Here is a 25,268-nt window from a genome sequence, read left to right on the forward strand (position 1 = left end):
TTCCTTTCTTTTCTGAAGCCAATCTCTGTGCACTTTACAGTCACAAATCATCCATCGTCCCTCATCCTTTGTCTTGGTATTGACTGGCCACAAAACAGTCACTCAGAAGAGCAGTTTGGATTGGCTTGCATGCAGTGCCACTCCTTCATACTTACATCTTTACAGAGGTAGAAAGACAAACAGAGTCTGCTGTGCACATCTCAAAAGCCCAGGGACAAAAGGAAAAAGAGGCTCCCTGCCAGGTGCTCCAGCTATACTGCTGCGCTCAGCTTTGGAAATGAGGGTGGGAGAAGGAGCTTGGGGGTCTTGCATATTGGTGCACAGTAGGGAAGTGGCGGGGTCTTTAATTGGAGGCATGCAAGTGTGGAAAGGCTGCAATTTAGCTTATACCTGATAAAGCGCTGCAATGAGTTTCTTCCTCAACTGTGAGAGACTTTAGAGCGTGCCACTAATGATGTTCAGTTGGGCCAGTTGCACCTTGGAGACTACAGAGGTGATGTTTAGTGGAAGATTGAAGACGGGAAAGTGGGAGGTGAGCCAGCCTTTGGTTTTTACCCAGCTGATTTACAAAGAGGAAGAAGGCAAGCCTAATTTGAACTATTTATCTCCGGTAGATATTATGCCTGGAGTACGTAGCTACACGGGATATTGGGTTCAATAACACAAAGCCAGACACACACACACACACAAACACACACATTGGCTTCCCAGTTCCCTGCTCACCCAAGTGAAGGAGGGGATTAAGGATTTGATTCGCTCCTGCCATTGTCTCTCCCACCTGCCAGATTCCTGCCTCTTAAAGCATCTGACATGATGCGCAGGTATTCTCCAAGCTTCCTCAAGGCCTCCCACAAGACGCCGTAAATGATTCCCCAGGGTGCTTTGAGTTGCCAGTGCGAAGGATTGGGAGCCTGCACATATTATGATTGGTGAATGTCTCCAGACAAGGCAGTGCCAGAGGAAGGGATGTGTATCAGTGTTGTAATGACATCATCTGCACAGGCTGTGACAGTCGGGGCGGTTTGGAGTGGAAAAGTGTTCACTGTTGCCATGGGCAATCGTAGGGGAAAGGCTTGAATGGATAATACAGATCAGGCAACATCACTAAGAAGCTGCATTCACCTCTCTGGCCTTGGCAAGTGTTCGTGCCACAGTGACAATAAGCGGTTAGTCACAAAAGTGTGGACCATATCATAATCATACAAAACTCCTCATGGCAGAAAAAACAAAAACATAATGTCCACTGGCCAGAATTGATTGGCTTTTAACTGTTTTAATCATTAGTTTGTGAGTTGGTATGAGACTGACTATTCAGTAGGAGTGTATGATAAATGCTTGCATCTGTTAAATAATCCTCCAGGCTACATGGATAAATCTGAAAATGATGAACTTACATTGTGTTCAGTACAATCACGATGACACCTACTTCCTGTTTGAATACAGAAAATGAAAGATGAATTAATTTGTTAATTGATTGATTAATTTGGGGATTTCAGACTCTGCCTTTCAGGCTTTTTTCTCATTTCTCTCCTGTTATCACCGTAATCATGAAAATCCCCTCGCCTCATTAAGAATCTGTCAGGCAGTCTGAGAGGAAATGACAAACTTGGCTTTGTATTTAATAATATCATTTGCATGCTCTGAAACTTTCTCGAGATGTCATAAGTTTTCCAGGGATTTCTAATTTCACAATAAAAAAGACATATTTCCTGAAATCACACCCTTTATAATAGAGCCAGATAACCCTCTGTTATTATAAGCCATTCATCCAAATGTTCATTTGTCTTTTGCCTTTCCTAACCTCGCTCCAATTCTGTGGTTTTTATTTTCCTCAAAATTATAAAGCCACTGCACCGACAGATTTCCCCCACGGTACAATCAAAATGCATCCCTGAACAGATGTTTTTTTATTTATTTATTTTATTTTATTTTTTTAATTTCTGTTAGCCATTTTTTTATTTTGTTTGTTTGTTTTGTTTTTTGTTTTTTTTGAGGGTGCCCACCGTATAATCTGTCAGGGGCTTGGCAAGCCGCATTCTATTTAAAACTCAGACCACCTCTATCAGAAAAGCAATTACTAGTGAGGGTTTCATTTTAATTTAAATGAGATTACATTACAGTGACATGAAAAGGGGGCACTGTCAGGATGGAAAGAACACGAGTGCTCTTCTTTTTTTTTTTTTTATCTGTTTCCCCAGCACTGACGGGTGGGGAACGGGACTTAACTGCGTGAAGAAAGACTGTGTGAGTGAGTGAGAAGTGAGAGAGAGAGAGAAGATCTATGTCAAAGTGTGTGTGCACACCCGAGTGTAAAACAGTGTATGCCTACGGGTGCGCATGCATGTGGACGTGTGTGTTGGTGTGGTGCATCTTAATGCCACCAGAGTGTGAATATTGAAAAGCTATGCTTGGAAACAGAGGAGAACAATTACTGCAATGCCTCAGGCTCAAGTCAATATAAAAGGCCTGTGAAAAGCAATGTCAGTGACATAAAGCTATATGATATGTCATTTTCAACTTTTATTTTCATGATCCTTCCTCTAATCCTCTCAGCCCCCATATCTTTGTTGTTTTCTTTCTTCAGCCAAAGCTTCTGCAGGCTGTGTGAATTCAGAGTGTATCATGGAAAAGCATACCAAGCATCTGGGGCTGGCTGGCTCATTACCTGGTGCACAGGGGAGAGCCATGTCAGAGAAAGCCGTCAAACCAACTTTATGGTCTTGTTGCAGCATGTGTGTCTCCCAAAGGTGAATTCTAAGTAAGATAGAGGCGCATCATGTTGTAACTGTTTCATTCTCTCTCTCTCCTTCTCTCCCCCTCCCCTCTTCCCTGCTTACCTATTCCCTCCCTTTTCTCATGCTATCCGGCCTTGAATGGAACAGCGGATGAACTTGGGATCGAGTTCATGGGTAAGACAACTTTTCATTGACTGTGTGGCGTGCTCAATCTTTAATGTGCCTTCTGTCTGTGGAATACCGCACACAAAACACACAATCCAGCACAACAAGGCCGCTCACCTTGGAAAATTAATGTGGGCCAGTCTCCATGGAAACACCGTGGTGGTGAATTAGGTGTATTCTGTCTGCATGAGGAACAGTACTGTTAGAGAGGAGTTGTGTAATGAGTATAAAGCAATAAAGTCAGACCGCTGCAGTTCATGTATGAATGTGTGTCTGCTCCCTACATGAGTGTATAGTCAGTTTAGCAGGGATTTCTGCAACTGTTATATCATATGTAATGTGAAAAAATATTCCTGTGTTTTGAATTACATGTACTTCATCTGGATATGCAAAGAAAAAACCATCTTATAGCCAAATACTAATACAGAAATGTCTTCCAATGTGGCAGGAGGCAATGCAAATACAATTTAAACCTCTTTGGAATTCCCTTGGTATTACTTAAGGTGCCTTTCCACCTTCCAGGTGGTTAACAAATCTTTAAAAACCAAATTATCTAGCCCTCTTTCTTTAATAGTGACACACTGTTTTTTGTCCAGAGGGAATATACACTCTTACCCCCGCCCCACACACACACCACTCTCTGCCACACTCGCACTGTTTTTCATTTTCTCTTTTTGCTGTCTTCTCCTCGCTCTCTCACTGCCTTTTGTGCATACATAAAAACCAACACTGCATGCTGTGAAGTTTTCCATTAACATGGCTTCATACACTGCCGTCACATCACACACTTGCTCCAGGAAATAGGAGGAAAGAGAAGACGTTCTGAAGGAGATGCCTTCCCCTGCACACAGCATTCCTCAGTTCAGTGATTTTAATCTGGGGGGGTCTAAATTAGTTCAGAATGCTACTGCAGGTGGGCGGATGCATTAGAGCAAATGAGAACTGGATTGAACGATTGATAGCTGGACAGATGACAGACAGAAGCACAGATTCTTTTTTTTTTTTGAGGTAAGCTCTAGGCACACTCACTTACTTATTCATTGTGCTCCTTTATTATGACTTATTATGACTATGCTTTTGCAAAGAATCTTTCGAAAGTTGTTATATAAGTCCAGTATGTGACAGTCAGAGTCGGAGACAGTCAGAATTCAGCAAAGCTGTGTTTGAAGTGGGATTGAGTGCTCTAAATATGATCTTGTCTTTTAATTTTCTTGCATTCTTTAGCCCAGCGGCTGCAGCTCTGTGTGTCTCACTAGTTTGCTCTGATGTATTTCGGGCTCAATACCCCAGTTTGTCATGGATACTTTAGCATGGTCTTCATTATAGCCTTGTATGGAGTGGTTGCTATGGCATAGCTGGCCATATGGGATTGTCTTGTCCTTGTTTTTAATATGACATGGCTTAGTCAGTATAGCTGAGGCTGTTCGGTTTGTTCCCTTTCCCAACGTGCTCTTGCATCTAATTTCAAGAATGCCTTGTAGGCATCAGGCATGAAAGGCCTGTAATGGTTTTATGTACAGACTGCATGTTGGTTGTTCCTTGCAGCCATTCAGCAGAGCTTTGTGAACAGCTGTTTTTATGTTCAGATTTTTTGGAAAAGCCTATTTCATCTATCCAAAAAAGGCAGAGGCTTGTCTCAGGTGGTGCTCCACATGAGCACTGATGATGGGGCAGCATGGAAAGACTTGTCCCACATATTTCAACCATACAACCGTCGAGAGGTCATTTCACTAATGAAACGTAAAGGCTGGAGGGTTTACAGTGGCACAGATATACACGTGACATATTACTTACGAACAGAGACCAGAGGCAACTTCTGTTGTTCATTTGCAAATTGCAGCTTGCAGATATTCGCTGCTGCCTTCCTGACAAATGCCAGGACGGGTTCAAGCATCTGCAAGTCAAGAACTTGTTCCACGGCTGAGAAGTTTTATACTACTAGTGAGATAGAACCAGACAGACAGATCTCAGAGCTGAGATTATCAATCATTCTGGCTTATTATAGTTGTATATTTTACCATATAGATAAAAACATTTTAGTGGACTATCACAGCAAAAAAAAAATTTTATATGCTGCATTTGTTTATGTGCTATTTTACCTTCATTTTGTCAAAATCGAGTTACTATAATTTTGTATAAATATATATTTATATGTATTATTTATGTTTTAAATTCCAATATTTTTCACTGGATAAAATTGGCATATCTTATATTCTTATGTTTGCTAATAGAGTTTATTTTTCTGATGGCAAGCATACTGCCCCAAACATATCTTTATCACAACTCTTATAACCGTGTTAAATAGAGCCTGGTCAAAATCTTTGCTACACGTGCATATATTTAGGTATTATCCCATTTTTATTATCCTGAAATATCAATATTGGTGTCAACATTACAAATCCAGCACCAGTCAGATACACCAGATTGCTCTTTTTCAAGATGATAATATGCCAATAAAAATGGCTAAGCTGTAACATTCATCCCAATTTCAAAACCTTTTATTAATTTCATCATAATAAAGCAAAGCCCAAATGCATGTGCTGTATCTCAGCCCTTTTTGATTGCAACCAAAATTATCCAGGCAGCAATTTGTCAGTTTGCCAGTGTTAAATAAGCAATACTGTCTCACATCAGATCCCCCCTGCAGCATTTCTTTGGACTGGCTCTATTTTAATTCCAACCCATTCTACCTTCTTTCGCAGCAGCTGAGTGGGCAGTTTGGACCTGTGATGTATATATTTATACATCCACATTTTATAACTCCAGGATGTGTTCAGATGTTATCTTTAACTTTGGCCAGAAGCATTCTCATATTAAAAAGGTTTCCCTCCAGTTTGAACTCAGTTCCACCATACTAACCTTTAAATATGTTGATGCAGCACTAGAAGAAAATGAAGGAAAAAAAAATAGATGGGGTAAATAGACTGCGTAGTTGTGCTTCAATGTAAGCTTTGAACACGGAAAGCTCTCCAACAGTCACTATGCCCTTAAAACAAGAGTTGAGTGGAAGTTGATAGACCTGGGCAGACAAGCACGGATGAAGAAGACCTCCCAGGACAGTTCTCTGTTGACAGCATCAAAAGCCACAAACAAGCCCTCAAAGGTCATGAACAGGTTACGGTGATGTTTTCTGCACTTTTCCCTGCAGCTGTCAAGGTGGTGAGATCAAACACAGGAGGGTTTATTGTGTCTGAGTGACTGAGTGATGTCACAGGTTGTGTTCAAGGTCGTGAGTGACAGCAAGACAGAGAAGTCTCTCCAACTCTCGACAGTGGATGTCAGCAGATTGGTTACGTACCAAGCAGCAGTGTTTTAGATCGACACTTTTACTTTGCTCGTTATTGACCACTGGACAATTTGTCAGGCTATGATTTGCACTGCCTTTACCCCTGCACCATGCACCACAGTAAGTAGTGCAGGTCCCCAATCCAGCTGCTCAGTCAGACAGAAATCTGCTGGGATCAACTGCTACTTGTCCCAGCTGCTTTTGACCTTAAGCCTCTGTTGCTGATGTGCAGGGGTCTGACAAGAAGCTCCGGGAGCATTCATTTGCTGCTAATTCCCTGTCGCCATCAGTCTCTGAATGCTGACACACATAAAGAAGTTGCACACTCACAGACACACACACACACACACACACACGCTTGGTGTGGCCCCCGCTGTGCAGAGACAGTCCATCGGTGTTGCCTGCTGGGTTTGTCTGAACGAAATGATTATCACACTTCAGTTAGCACATGTCACTGAGCCCTGCTTGTGTCTGCCATGTCCCTATCCCATGCTCAAACACTGACATTTACTGACAGCAGCAATGGTCGCTTTATGCTAATACAGATTGTGGGTGGATGTCTGTGTGTGGCTGAGTGTGTACGTCCACTCATCGTTTGTGTGGGTTTCGTATGTAAATTCACGATACAACTCTTCCTCCCCCGCTCAATCACAGCCACAGCCCATGTCCTTCGTGTCACAGGAGAAATTCAAAGGCCTGAACTGTATTCTGTCCTCCACAGAGAGCGGCGACACCTACCAGAGGCAGGTGCTGTCCATCTTCAGCATTGCCTCGGGGATCTGTCTCCTTGGAGTGGCATGTATGGCTCTCTACCGCCGTAACAAGTGAGTGATGCCAGCCTGCACCACATTAGTAGAGTATGCCCCCGGCTGTGCAGAAAGAGCACTTTACTGGATGGCATGGAGCCCAATGAAAATCTAAGTGTGAGTCAGCTAGCGGATGTTTTAGCAGGACATCAGACTTAAATTGTGTAGGATACATTTGCGAAAGATACTCATGTAAGATTTATTTGTAAAGTGCTTTTAGCAAGCAGGTGTGTCGCAAAACGCCTCACACAAAACAAAACACACAGACAAGGCAAGAGCTAGATCAAGTTCAAAAACATTAGACCCTAAATGTGTGTGTGTGTGTGTGTGTGTGTGTGTGTGTGTGTGTGTGTGTGTGTGTGTGTGTGTGTGTGTGTGTGTGTGTGTGTGAATGTGTGCGTGTGTGTGTGCATGTGTGTGACTAAGTAAGAGGGTACCAGGCAGCACTAAAGCAGCCCGTCAAAATCATTTACTCACTGCCGGGTAGAAGAAAGAAAAGGAATGTAGACAAAGAAAAGTAATGGCAGAGTGTAAAGGCGGGAGTTAATGTAGGTTCAGTTGATTGAATTCAGTTTGATCAACAAAAATGGATTTTACTTTCAGCACTGTGGCGCTCTGAATAGTGCAGCTCGTATCGGTCAGCGTGACCCGAGAGCCCTGGCGCTACGGTAGAGTTTAATGTTGCGGAAATTATCCAGACCAAGAAACCTTATTAAATTGAATCTCTTTTCCCCAAATGTTGTTTGACATTGCAGCTCAGATAGAAAAGCTTCTCCCTGCAATACTTAAGTTCATTCTGCTCTTCAGCAAAGACCTAAAATTCTATTTGCATTATATCAGTGCTTCACACAGAAGATTAGCACAGCTGCATTCTTGATTTGGTTTGAAGACTACACAGAGGAGTTGGAGATAAGAGATGTACTTGTACACTTTAAAGACCAGAAGAAATGAAAATCAAAGTCAGGTTAATTATATGTGGTTATAAAGTTTGGTAATTAGGAAGACGTGGAAGTGGGACTACATATCACAATAGTGCTGATGCTTGCAAAATATGCACCATCAGTCGCTGATTATCATTGGCTGGAATGAAATGAACTTCATTAACTAATAAGTACTGTACTATATTATACTATACTAGATGATGTAGTAAGCTTTAGATAATAACTGAGCGTGGCTGAATTAAAACAGACACAGCCAATTAATATATAAACTGGTGGTTTTAATGTTGTGGCTGATCGGTGTATATTTTTGGTCTATATGGTCTATATTTTTTCACTTACATTCTGTGTAAGTGAAAAAATATAATTCTTTTTTGACAGTGAGTCACCCTCACCCCCCACACCCACCCCCCATTTTAGTCGCAGTTAAGCTTGTTCTTTTCAACCCGTTGAAACTTTTGCTTCCTGGATTTGAACTTCTCGCCACATCCTTTACTCAGCAAACATGAAACAGGCTTCGGCTGCAGAGACAGTTCAACAACCTAGTATTTAAAAATGAACATTTAATGGTGAATTAACATTTAATCCAAAAGTCTTAAGCATCAATTAATTTTTAATCCAATCAAAGTTTAATCCAAAGTGAGAGAACATTCTCAAATTTTGTGTTTGGCATAGCTTAAAGATGGTATTTTACTTTTCTTTCAGACGCGCAGTTTGTTCAGAAGTGCTTTTTATATGGTTATGAGAAAAGATTGGAAGAAATTATATTGGGCAGATGAAAAAAATTAAGCTATTTATGGTGCAGGAAAAGTGGAAAGTCTGCTGAAGTTACCAGACGCACAAATAAACGAAATGCCACTGTACCCAGCACCAGAGATGTGACATGTTGAATAGCTTATACATACTTGTGCATGATCCATACATCAAAACCTGTTACCAACCAAACAGTTTCTTATAGTCTCGCTCTGTAAAGTAGGAATCCAAAACTCTGGTGTCTGTGCTGGTATTTCTGGAAAATCTTTCTTACTTTCTATTGCCAGAATATTATCACAAAGGCATGAAATTGACGTTTCACGGAACATTGCCTTGATTAAATTTTCACTTGTGCAAGACATCTTTTCTCCCAATGCTATTTTTGTAGCCTTTCTCAGCACCTTTCACTACCAGCAAACCTTCAGTTACAGCTCGGAAAAAAACATGCATGTGAGTTGCAAATTGACTGGTGCTCATTTTGTCACTTTTAACTTTTTTTAAGGGTAAAACGCTTGACAAACATCTGTGAGAGCTCGTAATTTTGCCGTAAGGCAAATCATGTGAATTGTCACAGAAGCAATGAAAATGTCTATTTGTTCACTGTCATTCTAACATACATGCCTGTCTATAATGACTAGTTCAAGACAGTTTGTTTGCAGAGCTTATCTCAAGACTTATTAATATATGAACAGTATGTGTTTGTTTTACACACAGACGCTAAAGCAAATTTGATAGTGAAAGGAACCACCATCTTTGTCATGAAACCCTCTCTTGTTCTGAACTTCATTTTAGTCATAATGTTGCCATCTCTCTTACTCTCTGCACACACTTTCCCCCACAGGAGACACAGGGAAAAACTCCAGGCTCATTTCTCTGACAGTCGCAGCCTGAGGGACTGCAGTGTCAACGCCTCTGGCCTCATGTCCAAATCTGCTCCCAGGCTTCAATACAGCCTTCAAATCCAGAAGGTAAGCCTTTACGTAACACTAATACATTTCTAGTCATGTCTTCACAATTATTATCATCATTTTCATCTCAATATACCATAGTATTTCTCTAAAAAACAAAGAAAACCGAGTTTATAGAGTGCTTGACAGGATGATGTATGATACGGGTCTTAATAATCTCTCTACCAGCTGAAGCCTTTTGTTTCCCACTCACATCTGACATGAGCTGAGAGACAGTGGGGAATTATAGTTTAAAATAAATGCCTCATGTGTTATACAGGAAAAATCTGCTTGTCATGTTCACAATGACAGATTCCTGTGACAAACTGCAGATTGGAAATTCTAATCTGTGGTGTGTCGGGGATCTTGAAGTCACCATGCAAGCGCAGCAACACTGTACGGTGGACAAGTGATGTTAAATGGCGCCATGCTAGTGGTCTTTTACTACTGAGAATGCCAAGAATGTATTTTGCAAGTGTGTTCACTTGCTGTATTAAAAATTTTGATTTTGCAGACAGGGCTAGCCTCTAGTAAAAAATTATTTTTTTTATTAGAAAATAAAATTTTTTTTTTTGGAGCAGAACTAAAAATTTGCATAAACAAATTGGAGACATTTTCAGCCCTCAAAGTTATGAAATCAAATTATTGATTTGCATAGAAAAACAAACTGCGATTTTTTATCAAGAAAACATACAGGCCAGAGAAGAAAAAAAATCTAATTTCACAATAACAAATCATAAAGACAAACTCCTGGTTAAGTTAAAAGGAATGGCAGGAGAGAAGAAGTGACCCAGACATTCACAGCAGAGCAGGTGGAGGATGTAGATGGCACTGATGAGGCTGATGTCTCCACTGACTCCCAAGGTAATTGCAGCCTAATGCACCCATGTAAAGGTCTCATCAAGAGTGCAATCGCCATAACGCATTAGCACTTCCCTGAATGCAACCTAAAATGCTCACATATTCTGTTCATTTATTATTTGCTCCTGCACTTTTTATTCGTTTTTTTGTTTTTTGTTTTTTGTTTGTCTTTGATTTATTTGTTCAGTGTGCAACTTTCTCTGATTGTTCGAGGAAGTTATACCCATCACTACTTTCCCGTCACATACCTGCGCTATCAAGTTGGAATTTCTACGTGTTACTCACCATCACAAATTGCATAAATAACTGCTTCTTCAATTCGCATGACTATCAGTATGTGTGTTTAAAGGTAGATAGTGAGTAGTGATTACAAACAAGCTGCGCCTCAGACGACATGAAAATGTATCTTCCAACACATTTGTTTTAGACACAGTTGTATTTGTTGTCGTCTGAAAATTCCTCATTCAGGTTCAGCCTTGTTCTGTCATTTCTGCGTTTGCCAAATGTAGCCTGTACTGACGCTGTTTAATAATGCAACAGTGTCTAGTGTCACCCACTGAAACAAACACCCCTCAAGCTAGCCCCACCCACGGAACTGCAGTTGGCACAATCTGAAAGCTTTTTGAGGGTGTCATTTGAAATTATGGCTCTGAGCGGTTGACAGCTGAGAAGTGATACAACATTTGATGTAAATTTTGCAGCTGTTAAGTAGCTGTGTTTAAGTGACATGAAAAAAAAAAGATGAATTTCAAATAAGCCAGAGCACAGCTTATGATTTCACCACTGCACAGACACGTTCGCAACACTCTGCAGAGAAACCTTGTAACTGTGAAGAGCCCCAAAAGTTCCACTGACACCAAACCATTCTCAGCACATCGGAGCCCAGTTTAATGTATTTCAGTCAGGCGCAGGCCTATTGTCCCATAGCACAATAGCAGGCTATTATATACGATGATGAAAATGTGGTGACAGGAATATGTGAGGGCTCAGATTTTAGTGAAGCCTTGTATTTCTCCACAAAATGCCTTTCCGTTCCGAGCTGGACACTGGGATGAAACCAGGCACAAGGCAAAGACAAAAATAAAAGACAGTAATAACACAACGACACAGAAACACAAGCTATAAAAGAACAGTGTGAGGGAAGCTTATGGTGGGATGTGAAAGATCACTGGCTATAAGTACCCAGGAGGGGGGGGGGCAGACCAAAGAAAGATTAACAAGTGAAACCCATTTTTCCACATATTTGACACAGCGACCCCAGACCACTGCTTATCTCCACCCACTCCCTCAGCTTGCAGCCATCCACAGAGAGGACGTGTGCTGTGGGTGGTGCATTCCTACAAGTTCTGCGGGTTTTTCTTTAAAGTTGAACTGACTGAGCATGGAAATACTATAGAAGGAGGAACAGAGCAGAGTGTTCTTGCAGAGGCTCAAAAACATTTGGTGCATGCTGCATAACTACTCGGCATCACAACACAGTGGTTTCGGCTGTGTGCGTTTGAGGCAGTAAGGTGGAGGATGAGCACAATGAGCTGGAAACAAAAGCTCTGTTGAGACAGGTGCAGAGGGGAGGATGAAACAGAAGTCCATTTTGGTCAATGTCTTCCACAGCATCTCTATGATAAAGTGAGGCACTACTGTAGTATCCTGAACCTGCTCAAAAATACAGTCTGTCAACTCCCTGAACTGAAGGCGTGTGGAGAAGCAATGCAAAGACTTATACAGTATATGCTGACATCATTGTTAAACAGTGATTTCTGCAGCAATGCTCCAAGTGGAAGCCAGCTAAGAGATAAAGCTAGGAGACCCTTAACATCTTTTTTTTTTAAATAGGCACCGGCTCTGCTTCTACAGTACATATATTCCTGAACTCCCATATCTGACTTCTCCGTGCACCAGCTCTGGCATATGCAGCAGGTGTTGGATAATTCTGTGTCTGTTCCATCTGTGATCTCAAATACCTATACATATTTGCACATCTGGTAACATTTCTGTGCATACGTTCTCTCCATCTGTAACTCTTGAGTTTGAAAAAGCCATGTGAATTACATACACTCCTGCACTTAACTATAAATGCACAGACCTTCAAACAGTTCAGTCATGTATGATTGTATAATTCCTTTTAAAACACTTTCATCATAAAAAGGGAAAAGAGAAATCGAAATGTAAACGCCTACCACCTCATCTGAGATCTGAATCAACACATCTGTGGCAATAACACTGTGTCTCAAATAAAAAGTAATAGGGTATGCACCCACCAGACTCTCTCCACTGAAACAGACATGCACCAACATGAAGGAATAGGGGCACACAGTGTGGGAAGACTGGACACAAAAACTCAATTCCCAGCAGCCGGAAGCTTGAGTGGTGGTAACTAACTATTCTAGCCTTACTCTAAGAAGAAACTGAGTCACCCTGAGGAGTGATGCAAAGCTACGGATGAGCATACTGTATGAATATTGCATGGGGATAGAGAATGAGTAGGGCCACAGACCAGAGCATTGTGTACCAAAAACCCTCTAATGTGCCACAAGGCTGTGTTCTGTTACACCACAGTCAATTTTATAAAACTCTGAGGTTGTAAGACACAGTGTCTTCCTTCCAAGATTCAATACTGCACCAATTTTTGAATACCAAAGTATTTTTCAAAGTGTGTTTACAGAGATACAAAAAAAAACAAAAAAAAAGCGTCAGAAGCAGAAAGCAAAAGACCATGTTTGAGAGCAGTTTGGGGAATAAAAATATCTGAAACATGAACTGAAAAGGTTTAAAGTGACACTGTGTAAGTCTTGAGAAAGGAAACATTTCATACATCCTTTTACACATGTTAAGTTAAACTCATAAGCAATAAAATCCACTTTTGCTAAATTGAATAGACTCACGGTTTTTACAGCTATATCCTTACTTGGTCTGCAATGACCAGTAGCTTAATGTGGCTATTGTTTGTTGAAGCCAACTGTTTAGATAGAGTTACTTAGGTGACTTTGTGGCTCTTCTCTTCTTGTGTTACTGTTGTACCGTTGTTTTTTGCCATTTGTTTCAGCAGCTGTTACGTAGGCTTCTTTAAATAAACAGGCATTGGATAAGTGTTCAGTGAACTGGCTAACTACTCTCCTTTTTTAAGTATTTTCACCTCAAGGGAAAGTGTTGAAATATGTCTAACAGACTGAAGTTCATATGCATGAAAGTGCTGTATGTTTCTTGAAGTTGTGGTTTTTATCATGACAAGAAAAGAAAAAAACTGACGGCACAGTGCAGAAAACGGTGGAAGAATATTAGCCACTTGTTCAGCAGGTGTTGTGACAGCGGTGGGGACGATATTAATGCGTCTGTAGGTATCGCCATGATTAATAAAAACAACGGGCCAGTGCAGCTTGAAAATTAATAATGTTGTCAACAGTTACAAACTCCATGCTAATGTGCATGCCAGTGCATAATTCTAAAACAACTGATTAACATTTTGATATCAGGCAGAGCCAAAATTGTGTTTGCCATCAGTAGTTGTCACGTCTTGGCTCAGAGAGTTGACACATTGCTCAGTTTTAGTAGAAACTGGTGATGTCTGGAGGTGTTTCATGCTCCTGGTCTTGTTGAAGAATGATCAAATACCCCATTATTCACAGTTCAGGACATGTGATTTAATGGTAATCAAAGGAAGATTAACGCTGCTCTGACTGCATAGGTTTTCCTTACTCCTTATTATGTAGTAGATAGTCAATAGATTGGTAAATTCTTCTGTTATTCTGTCAGGCTCCTGTATTTTCCCATTGTCTCCCCTTGAAATGAAGCCACTATGCTTGGTGTTTATCCAAGGCTTTCACAAGTGGCATAAAAACAAGGCAAAAGGGAGATAGGAGGGAGCGAGTGAAATGGGTTGCACCATACAGGTCTGCCATTGTCTGCCACAGTCCCCTGACATAGATATCGTCCTCCAGGAAAGTTTGCCACATCAATTGTTCCAGAAAGCGTGGCGCTCTCCACCCGCAGGGTATATGAGAGGGTGGCCAAAATGATCCCATTTTCTTGCACAACTAGTGAACAGCAGTAACAGCTCCCTCTGGGAGTCAGGGGTGTAAGGGAGAAAAAGAGGCTTATCAGGCATGAGAACCGTGAACCAGCTCTAAGTCACATGCAATTGCTTTAATGATGTACAATCAGACAAAGAGAAAGGGCAGCGCAGGAAGTACTGTAGCTGGAATAACAGAATTATCTCCTGACTTAGTGTTTCGCAGGGGGCTTCTTGGAGCATTCATGGTCGCCATGCCAGAGCTCTGTCTGGGGCCTGTTGTAAGATAATAGTGTTAATTTTGATAAGAATAAAGGAAGAATTGAGGAGGGGGGAGATACTTTAGGAACCCATTAATGTAATCTTGTGTGGGATTAATTCTTGAGTGCAGCGGGAGTGCTGTAAGGGGCAGTGTGAAGTTTATTCACAAAGCGTCCCATCCTAATCTGCAGTTTAAAATGTAAAGTGTAATTAAAGACACTCTGCCTGAGACACTAAGCCTGACTATTTGCTTATTACTCTATCAGAAATTGTTTTTATGATCTGTTTGTTTTGAAGTCGTTGCCTCATGTGAAACACTTTGTAACGTGGGTTTAGAGATGTGCTCTATAAATAAAGATTATTATCATTATTATTATTGTTAGGGGGGTTACGTTAGAGAGACAACATCCTCAGCCTGACGGGGAACTCAAAACTGAGCAGGGACTTGCTGCTGAGCCTGATACAGTATCACCAGCATTATACATTATAGCCTGAGTTTATTCCTGTGTTGATTTACAATCACTTTCACCTGAACATCTTGTCGTTGATTTTGATCATTATAACAAATAAATCCAAGCTAAGCTATGATAAAGAAACTCAATTTCTGAGTGTTTTAGACAGCATGAGGATAATAGTGAAGGTAATTCCTGAAGCCCAAATTACCATGTTTTACCACTCACTGTATGCGCTACTCTTCTCTATTTTTGCAGAGCTGCGGTTCTCATGGATCGTCTATCAAGGGCGTCAGCGTGGCAGCAGGCACATCAACGGTAGCCCCACCTATTCTCAGCAGAGCGCTGTCTAAAGGGAAACGCTTCAGGTGAAAATGTGACATCCTCTTACTCCGAGCCCTCTTTCATATACAGTATCTTTCACTCAGTCAGCCAATATCCAGATATAAGAGTCAGCCAAGGGAGAAATTTAATCATCCTGCAATATGGTAGAAAATATAGACCTGTAAATAATAAACAGATCATTTGTAAACACTCTCAGAAAGATTTATGGTGATTATAAGTGGGAGCAGCTATGTTCATATATATCTTGTATACACTGCCAACACCATAAGCTTTGCCTGTGTGTATATCCTTAGTCAGATTCAGGCATTTTATAGGAGGATTATTGGTTTAGCTCATTTCATGGAATGAAAATTTGAGTCTCTGAAAATAGTTGGAAAAAGTAGATGTCTTTATTTATATGACATGTCCAGTAAATTGTGCAAAGTGATTAAATGTGTACTCAGGCGGATTCTGAAATGACTACTTGCACGCTGATAGGGAAGAGCATACAGGGAGGCGGAGACATCCTCTGAGGAGAAGCAAATTTTAATGTGCACAGTTAAACATTGATTCAACCAAATTCCTTTCATGCCATCCTTCAAATGACAGAAGATTCAACAAAATTAACAACATTTTGCTACAAGGGATCTCAGGCAGTTGTGCTTTGTGATCACAGCAGTCAGTATCAAAAGCTGCCATTCCAAATCCTCAGAAGAACATAGGGATGTGCGTATAGAGCGTGCTGCACTGGCTCTATCTGGGATGCTTACAGAAAGGCTTTGCTTTGATGATATGGGTGCAGGCACAGTTTGACAATTAATGACATTCAGCAACACAACGTGCGAGAACTAATTTCTACAAAAGTTTATTTCCCTTTGCGCCTACTACACTCATTGTTGGCAAATCACTAAAAGTGTTTGATTGCTGGTAAATGTCTACATTTCACCTGATCTGATTGTGTAAAGCAGCACTGGGAGGAACTCTAGATCAGAGTGTTGTAAATTTAAAAGAACAGACTGTGCATAAGGCTCCAAATAGTCAGTTAAACTCTGATTACATTGTGCAGTAGACAAGGCTTCAGCGTTATGTCGTGAGAACATACAATACAGGATGTACAGTGATTAAAGGCAGCTATGTTTGGGGAAATAATGGGGAACTCAGAGGTTGTGTGTACATGCAGAGGGAGTTTTTAGATGTCTGGTTGACTATGATGACAACGTGAGTGAAAATCCCACTGAGGCGCCAGTTGTTCTCTGTTTTAATGGACCAGTGCTGTGTCACAGAGGAAAGTTTTTTTTTTTTTGGTTGTTTTTTTTTTTTCCAAAAGGTTGTCATGTGTGGCTGCAGGGATGGTGCCAGCCTGTCCTGGCTTTTTATCTGCCACAGTGTCACGCAGGTGCCTCATGGTGGGCAGCTGACAGTCAATCATCTGTTCAGCGTGTTCTCAGAGTAGGAGGAGGCAGGGGAGAACTAGACTGTGATGGATGATGTCCAGATGCTTTCAGCTATTGACCTGAAAAACTAGACCACATTGTGAGCTATCAGGAGAAATGCCCCATAAAAACATGTCAATATGGCCCATCAATATTGCTGCAAAAGGTTACCTGTGCATCATAGGCTTAATCACAGTGTATGACCATGTGCAGATTGATTCACCTGCTTGAATGCAGACTATATCTGTTGAAGTAAAATTTTTCAGGACGGTGAAGACATCACATAAATCACTGAAAATATAGACATCATAATGCAGACAACCATGTAGCCTGCTCTTTAACCAACAAGAGTAGCCGTCTATAGCCACACGAGCAGCACTGTGAGCACTGCTTTGAGCTAAATGCAAAATTTAGCATCCTATCATGCTCACATGCATAATGTGTAGCAAACATAATTTTTACCACCGTTAGTATCCGCTAATTAGTACAGGCTGATAGCAATGTAACACGTTTTGAAGGTATTTGATGATGGCGCTTGATACAAAAATGAGAGGATCACCAAGGTTACTAGGCAAGTCATCTTGAGGTGGAATGTCAACATCATGATGGCATCACCAAAGTCAGCAGGACCGATCATGTGGGGCCCATGAATGTCTGTAAACAATGACAATGACAATCCATCCATCCAACAGTCAGTCAGGACCCAAGCGATACCAACCAACAGACCCACACAGAGCCGTGTGACTAAAAAATATTCTATCAATAAATTTAAGCCTTGAGCAGTCAGACTAGCACCTGCTCTGTGTTGCATTGTGGACTTTTTGTTGTACACGTCAGCAGGGGAAAATGAACAAATCAGTCATTTAACACCAATCATTTACAGTTTCGATACATTCTGAATAAAGTGACCAGCGCTCAGCTCACCACTCTGCCTGCTCTCACACATATTTCCTAGATGCTTTGCCAGCAAAAGGAGACGGAAATTACACCTTCCGAGTCAATGTATAATCATTGCACTGCCGGTGGTCAATCATTGTTTTCATTTGTACTATTGTGGAATTTGATCAATCACCAAGACTCCTTTGTCATGATCGGAGGGAATTATGAGGAAATTGCAGTCTTGTAGGCTAATCAATACGCTCAAGTCGAGTCAGTGAGCAGTTTTTCACACACTGTCTACTGTTCATGTGGCATACTGTCACATGTCACCCCCCTCGGTCTCCCGTTCTTCTCTGTCTCTCTCCACTGTGTCCAAAAAAGGCATGAGAAGAGAGGAACTGATTCAAATATGTGCAGGATTACTCTCCCGGCCAGGCTTACCCATTTAACATCAGGAGTATGCTGCGGTACATTTTTGGTGAATTGTATAGATAAGCAGCTGCCGTTCAGTTTTAGACCTGTAACACTTAACATTCATTAATTACAAAAGCCTGGTGATTTTGTCCGAGGAACATAGTTTAATTTTTGCAGCTTTTCCTTAATCCTAATTAATAAATCAGCATGCTAATAGGCAACAAAACTGACATAATTCAGCTTTGTTCAGATCAACTTTTTACAACATCAGTCGATACAAAAGCTAATGCTGGCAAAAACTAGAGCCAACATTAGTCATGCTTATTGTTCCACAGCCATGGACATTTGGAAATTATTACAGCAGAATTTTTCTTTTTTTTTTTTTTGCAGTGTTCCATTCAGCTATCAATTAATAACCAAATGTCCACGGGACTATTTAGTTTATTGCGTGACTTTAAATGAATCAGGGAGTTCAGTTTTAGGACAAGCTAGAAAATCTTAAAGTTTGAAAAACCTGATCACTATTTAAACACCAAAAAAGAACGTCCATCACTTTATACACACAGAGCCAAGAGCCAAAACCAAGCTGGGAGAATGTTTTGTCGGCATCAGTGATTTGTGTTAAGTGCTACAATACAAACACATTTTTCACCCAGCATTTATAATATGTCAGTAAGTTGTTTTTGTGGTCCAGTTTCACTTAACACAATCAAGTGTTGCTCACAGAAGAAACAGAGTCAGGTGACCAACATGGAAGCCTCAGTCTCAAGAGTATATTCAAATACACTGAAAATTATTTCTGTCTGTATTTCATGTGTGCCGTTGGAGCTGTTTGTTCTCACGTGATATACTCACACTTCAGCTTGTTGTATAGTGCAGCATAACTTTGATTCACTTTTGATGTCATTGCTTTATTGCTGTGGACGTGCAGGGATCTGCTTTGAAATCGACCACCTACCGCCCACAGTACAATTTAAAAACAGCCTGCCTGGGGAGAAAGCACAGTTTTCTAAAGACTGCCGTTTTGATCATTAACGGCAGCAGGATGTCAATACATGCTGGTCATTTTGTTGTGGGTATATGAAATATTTTCTAACATATGGTCAAGCGCATAGCTGGTGCATTTTAAAGTTCACAAATACAGACATTTTAGCGTCTAGTGTTTTACATATGCGAGCTTTGTTGCTCTATGGGCGGCAGCGTCGGTCTGTCAGCCCGCCGCTCTGCTCCACATCTTGACAACTCTTGGATGGATTGCTGTGAAATTTGCTGCAGATATTCAAGGTCCCTAGAGGGTAAATCCTAATGACTTTAGTGATCTGAATTTTCCTCTAACACCACTTGCAGTTTTCACTTATTCAGGGAAATATCTCTCAACGTCTACAAAAAAACAAAAAAACAACCTAATTTTCTCTAAGAGGACTCTGTGAATCAGCTCCCTGAGATGGATGGGCACAAAAAAATCTTGACTTTGGTGATCCCCTGACTTTTAATCCAGCATTATCGTCAGGACAGAATGCATAAGTAAGTGACTAAGTACAAGCTCACAGAACTGCCAGCAACCGTTCCATTGAGCAAAGAAAAATTATTTAATGTTTATGTAAATTGTATTGCTTACTGGTAAATTGCTATTCTTATACACATGTATCTGATCCCCCAGTCTGTTACTTAAGACTTCAATACCAAGTTAATTTATGCAGAGAGTCAATTGAATGTGGAATATGCTGCTTTTTTTTCCACTAAAACATCAAACAGAAAGGTCAGTCCATCCCAGTCCAGTTTTACATCAATGAACACAGAAAATGATATAAATTTGATGCAATAAATGAATTAGTGAGCGCTGTGTGATTCAATGCAGCTTTTGTGAAACAGTGCGTTACATCAGTGATTTCATCCCCTCTATTTGTTTTTCTTCTGGTTGCAGAAGTAGTTCCCTCTCGCTTAGTCCGGCCCAACAACGCAGGGAGACTAATTACTTCAGGACCCCGCCCATTCCCAGAGGGAAACACAAATCGACAAATCTCATCGATGGATCCAGAGTGGCCGGGCCTGTCTACAAACATTTGCAGGAGGATGAGTCAACAGACATGGAGTCCGTAAGAAGGTGAAACCTCTTCTGTCTTCTTGTTAGTTTTCTCATGTTTGCTCAGCCCTCAAAGAGGAAATTCTCTCTGCCTCTCTCCACACTGAGGTCAAATAGCCGGTTCAGCGATCCACACCCCCGGACTAACTGAGGTTAAGTTGGAGTGGCAGAAGGATAATTTTGGGAGAAATGAGTTTATGACTGAAATATTCTCAGTTCAAATCCGTGAACTAGTTTATGAAATCTGATCCAGGGAAATAAATGAGATCTGCTGTGCCCTCCTTCAACTGGGACTGTCACAATTAATTTGGAGAAGGCACTTGATCCCAACCGCTCCACACTATCATGGTGCTGGGGAAGTCCAAGATATGAGTCTGTGTGTAATCCTCCCTACACTTGCCACCAGGCTGGTGCTGTGAATGAAAATGTGTTTTATCTGCATGGTTTTATCATGGTTAAAAATACAACAACTGTGCCTAAGCTAATTATCAGATGATACACAAGTTTACATGAATTTCAAGATCTCCAGAATGGTTTGATTTTGGCTAATGCTTGAGCATTATGTGAAGGCTTCATGGTCCACATATCAAAGAAATTATATAACTTTCTGTCGTTTACATGCTGGATATGGAGCCATACTGGGTGACTGCAGCCTACTAGAACAAGAATACAAATTGCAAAGGATTAATTTCAAGCATTCACACATCCTGAATTCTCCTCATGCTCATCCTGGTGTCGAGTAAGGACAGCAAGTAGCCCTATTTCCATGGCTATCATAAGTGAAGCACAGCTACTGGCGCTGATTCAGGAGGCTTTAAAAGCAGGAAGGTCTTTTGGCAGAGCCACCTCTCGCCAGTTGGCTATCTGGGGGGTTAAAAAAAACGTATATTTTAAGAGCCTGATGATCCTCACTGGCATGGGTTTAAAAAAAGTTAGCCTGATGAGAAATCTTCTCTGACACGTTTGTTATCAAGGAGGAGATGGTTTTTTGGGGTTTTTTTTCTGGTGTCCTCAAGGAGGGAAAAAAGATTATCCATTTAGAGACCAAGTTTCGCATTATTTCACATCAGTTCAAACTTTTCTCTAAGTTTTTACAGATTATAAATAAGATAGATTGTTGTGTAGCAGCTACCAAAGCTGGGAAATATTTATCTTACACTCTTCATTGAGGTGCTTGTTTTCCTCAGTAGAATAATGCAGAATGTCAAGCAGCTCCACTGGCATTTCCTCTTAAACAAGTGACGCAGAGAACACTGAATTATTTTAGGTTTTATTTACAGATGCAGAAGAGAGCGTCTTTAAGCCTGAGTAAGGCAGTCCTATTTAGCATATGACTCAGAAACCGCCTAATTTGCTGTGTGTGTGTGCAACTTGAGTGATGGCACTGTTATCAGAAACGTCTGTCATTGAAGCAGTCCCCGCACCCTCGTGCATTCCACACACTTAAAAGTGCCTAGCCATGTTCCTATTAGCATGCCAACCTGCCTGCGTGTTACAGTGACTTGTAAGATACACTGCATGCTGCCAAACTCTTTATGTGACCTATTTCCATAATTTACATTTTTAAACAAAGCTCCATGGAGCTCAGCAGTTCTTTCCAATGGTTGTGCAGAGAGATCCTGCAGGACCATAACAGTTTCCTTCTCAACACACACACACACACACACACACACACACACGCACACACACACGCATGCACGCACACACACAAACACACACACACACACACATATTGTTCACGAGCACATACATAGAATAACAAACAAACTAACTAATAAAGAAACTAATGAGAATTCTCTTTTAAAAGGCAAAATCTGTAACCTATGGGCAATTAAATCTAACACAGCTTTTTCAAGTGTTTAGGAGAGGAGCTGGAATGAGAGGGCTTCTTGTCTTCTTGGGGATAAACTCGCATTTGTGCAGTTAAAACAGTTTAGATCTGATCAGCCATTGATGATTCACTCGCAGATCCGTCAGTCGAATGTTGGTTTCGCCGGCCTTCAGGAGGCTGAAATGACCTATTTCTCGACTTACCAGCCATGCAACACCAAGCTACCAAGCTTACAGCCTCCTCCTCCTCTTCCTCTTCCTCCTCCTCCTCCTCCTCCTCCCGCCCCCACCTCTCCCTTGTTGCCATGGATACACCCTCTCCTCTCTGGAAATGATAAACGGGGAGGTGGAAAGGAGAGTGAGAGAACGCGATTCGGAAAGTGAGGAAAGAAGGAATATTGTGTAGGGATGATGAGAGTGCAGCGAAGGAAAGATGGAGGCACAGAGTGTAGTGTGGTAGAAAGTGTTTGAAAAAAGAAAAAAAAAAAGGAAAAACAGACAGCAAACAAACATGAGAATACTCTTCCATGTTTTCCATTTTGTGACAACAAATCCCCGCAGAGTACTGTCAGTTTAATTATCCAGTGTCAAAACATATATTTACCCATCGCAGATAAGGACAGAATTGAAGGCAAATTTGCTACGGGAGTTATTTTTAGATATGTTTTGATCTGCCGGATTTACCTCCAGCTTCCATTCGCCCTTCTAATACCGAGGGAGGAGTGGGAAAGTAATTCAATTATTAAAACTTGGTTATGCTACAAACAGTCTCTGAAAGCCGACAATAACACTGGCTGTCTCCTAAGGCTGCGCCGGGGTGATTCAAAATATGAATTGAGTCTTCAGTAACAATATTAACTCTTGTGCACATCCATTGTATATACAAACTTATCCACTTGACTCTGAATACGTTTTCCTGGCTCTGCTGCATTATTTTCATACTGAACATGATGCTTTTCAAGCTTGTCGGCAACGCTTCATGATACTTTGCGCATTTGAAATATGTGATCGCTGGATGCACGGTGACGCAAACATACATGCTGAGTCTCTCACACCCACAAACATATCCACATTCACCCCAAATGTCACATCATAAGCCTGCCAGACGAAGCATGTTCTGTGAGACTTTATTATGAGTCTCGTTTCTAACACTAAAATTAGAGCATGAATGCAGCAGTGCAAGGAGGCAGTATATCATTTTTCCACATACTCACCCTGGACAGGGTCAGGAATCCAGCAGCTGTGTTGCTAAAGCCTTAAATCTCTGATAAGGCAGTCATGAGAGAAGGGATTTTTCAGTTAAACATTCATGCAGCAACAATACAGGCTGCTCATGCTGAGGATTATAAATAATTACACAAAGATTATGAAAGAACAATACCTAAATAATGATAATTTTGTTGGTGCAAGATGATTTTTTTGTGGAATTGAAATGAAATGGTGAAAAGCACAAGAGGATGGAAGCTTTATCTCCATATTCTGTATTACTCACTCACTTTTTTTCCTCTTAGGAAATGAGTGTCTAGGACGAAAAGGTCACAATATAAATCACTCGGTCTCTCATTCTCACCCTGCCATTTCTATTCTTTCCTCTGCCTAAAGGTGTGATTCTGCCAGTGGACGGGTTGGCGCCCTCCTCAGCAGGACCTCGCTCTCTCACTTCGCAGCCAGAAAAGGATGGACCGAGGTCCCCTGCACCCGTCTGGATAAGGGAACAACCTTCCTTCCACCCTCCCTGCGCACCCGTTCTGTGCCCATCATCCCCTCACTCCAAGCGAGTGACCATGTGGACACGAGTGAGCGGAACCAAGGGGGGCTCCTCAAGTGGCACCCTGCGCTGGCTGGAAAGGCAATGGTGCCCATTAGCAATTCTCCCTCTCCCCCATGCGAGACTGTAGTGCTGGCGCCTGGTGTTATGCCCAGCAGTGTTAGCCCTCCCTCTGCCACCACTACTGCTCCACTGGGGTCGGAGAAGAATCCCTGCTCCGCACAAACACCCTGCTCCATTGAAATTACAGTGGAGCTTGCGCAGGAATTAAAACAGAAAAGCCTTTCCAGCTCCATGAAAATGTCTGGGTCTCACAGCGAGATCCACCGCAGTGGCACAAACACTCTCGAGGCTGGGACTGTGCAGGAGTGGGAACGGAAAAGCGTCCAATACTCAGCCAGAGTTCAGCACACAGGCAGTGGGACCAGAGGTTTGAAGGCAGCAGGCCAAAGAGAAGCCCAGGGACAATGCCAAGGTCAGACATCTCTTGTGTACGGAGGTGCAAACTGCTCCTTGGCCACCAAAGGACCCAGCTGCAGAGGAACTGGAAATGCTCATGCCAAGCCCTCTGCAAGCTGATTGGATTAACTCTGTAAAGCTTCAAAGACACCGTTCCCAATAACTGTATACTTTTGCTAGCGGCACAGGATGGTTAGCAGGTGTGACCATCTGTGTGGCCACACGGACCAATAACAGGTGGCCGTTGATTTTGAAGAACACGAACAGATTGAACTGCAGAGTGAAAAACACTGACACAACAAAAGACTTCAAGTTATAACGAAAAAGAGACAAACAAACACACATTGTGAATAAATGTGACTCAATAACAAAAACAAAACCGTGACTTGAGTGGGAGCTTGACTTTAACAGTGTATTGAAAAAAAAAATGCCACTATTTAAAAGGAGCTTCTACTTAGAAACCAAAATAGTGTGTCATCTCTATGTTGTTTCTCTAATGTAAAGAAATGAAATTATATATGTCATATAATATATGTCATATAGACGTATATATATTTGACATACAGTTGTGACAAAATAAAGACTAAGATAACAGTGTTAATTAAGGGCTTTGTTCATCTCAATCCATTCTCACCACACTGATGTGAAGGAAGGTTGTGCTTGTGTTTGCTAATTGCTGTCTATAATATACAATATAAAACAATCAATGTAGATACCGATGATGGTCAAATCACATCAAACATAAAGAATGCCATATTGGGACAAATTGCACCCTAGTAACCTCTTTATCTCCATGGCAACAGACACCTGTGGCATGCACATTCTTCCTTTTTTTAGAGTGGATTTAATCATGCACCTGCTTAGCTAT

General features: G+C 41.3%; 1 protein-coding gene across 1 annotated transcript in view; it reads left to right on the forward strand.

Annotated features, from left to right (window-relative positions):
• The window catches only part of nrg3b (neuregulin 3b), a 180,170-nt gene extending 155,171 nt beyond the window's left edge, over positions 1-24,999 (forward strand). Inside the window, exons 4-9 of the mRNA XM_023426027.2 lie at positions 2,883-2,909; positions 6,908-7,010; positions 9,525-9,651; positions 15,469-15,578; positions 20,185-20,364; positions 23,776-24,999. Of these exons, the coding sequence (XP_023281795.1) occupies positions 2,883-2,909; positions 6,908-7,010; positions 9,525-9,651; positions 15,469-15,578; positions 20,185-20,364; positions 23,776-24,520 (1,292 nt within the window). The 3' untranslated portion in view covers positions 24,521-24,999. The remainder of the gene's footprint in view (positions 1-2,882; positions 2,910-6,907; positions 7,011-9,524; positions 9,652-15,468; positions 15,579-20,184; positions 20,365-23,775) is intronic.
• Positions 25,000-25,268: the final 269 nt, after the last annotated feature.

The sequence above is a fragment of the Seriola lalandi genome, unplaced genomic scaffold (assembly GCF_002814215.2).
Source record: "Seriola lalandi dorsalis isolate HSWRI2012SDOR001 ecotype SW California unplaced genomic scaffold, Sedor1 jcf7180002054801, whole genome shotgun sequence".
Classification (NCBI taxonomy): Eukaryota; Metazoa; Chordata; class Actinopteri; order Carangiformes; family Carangidae; genus Seriola; species Seriola lalandi.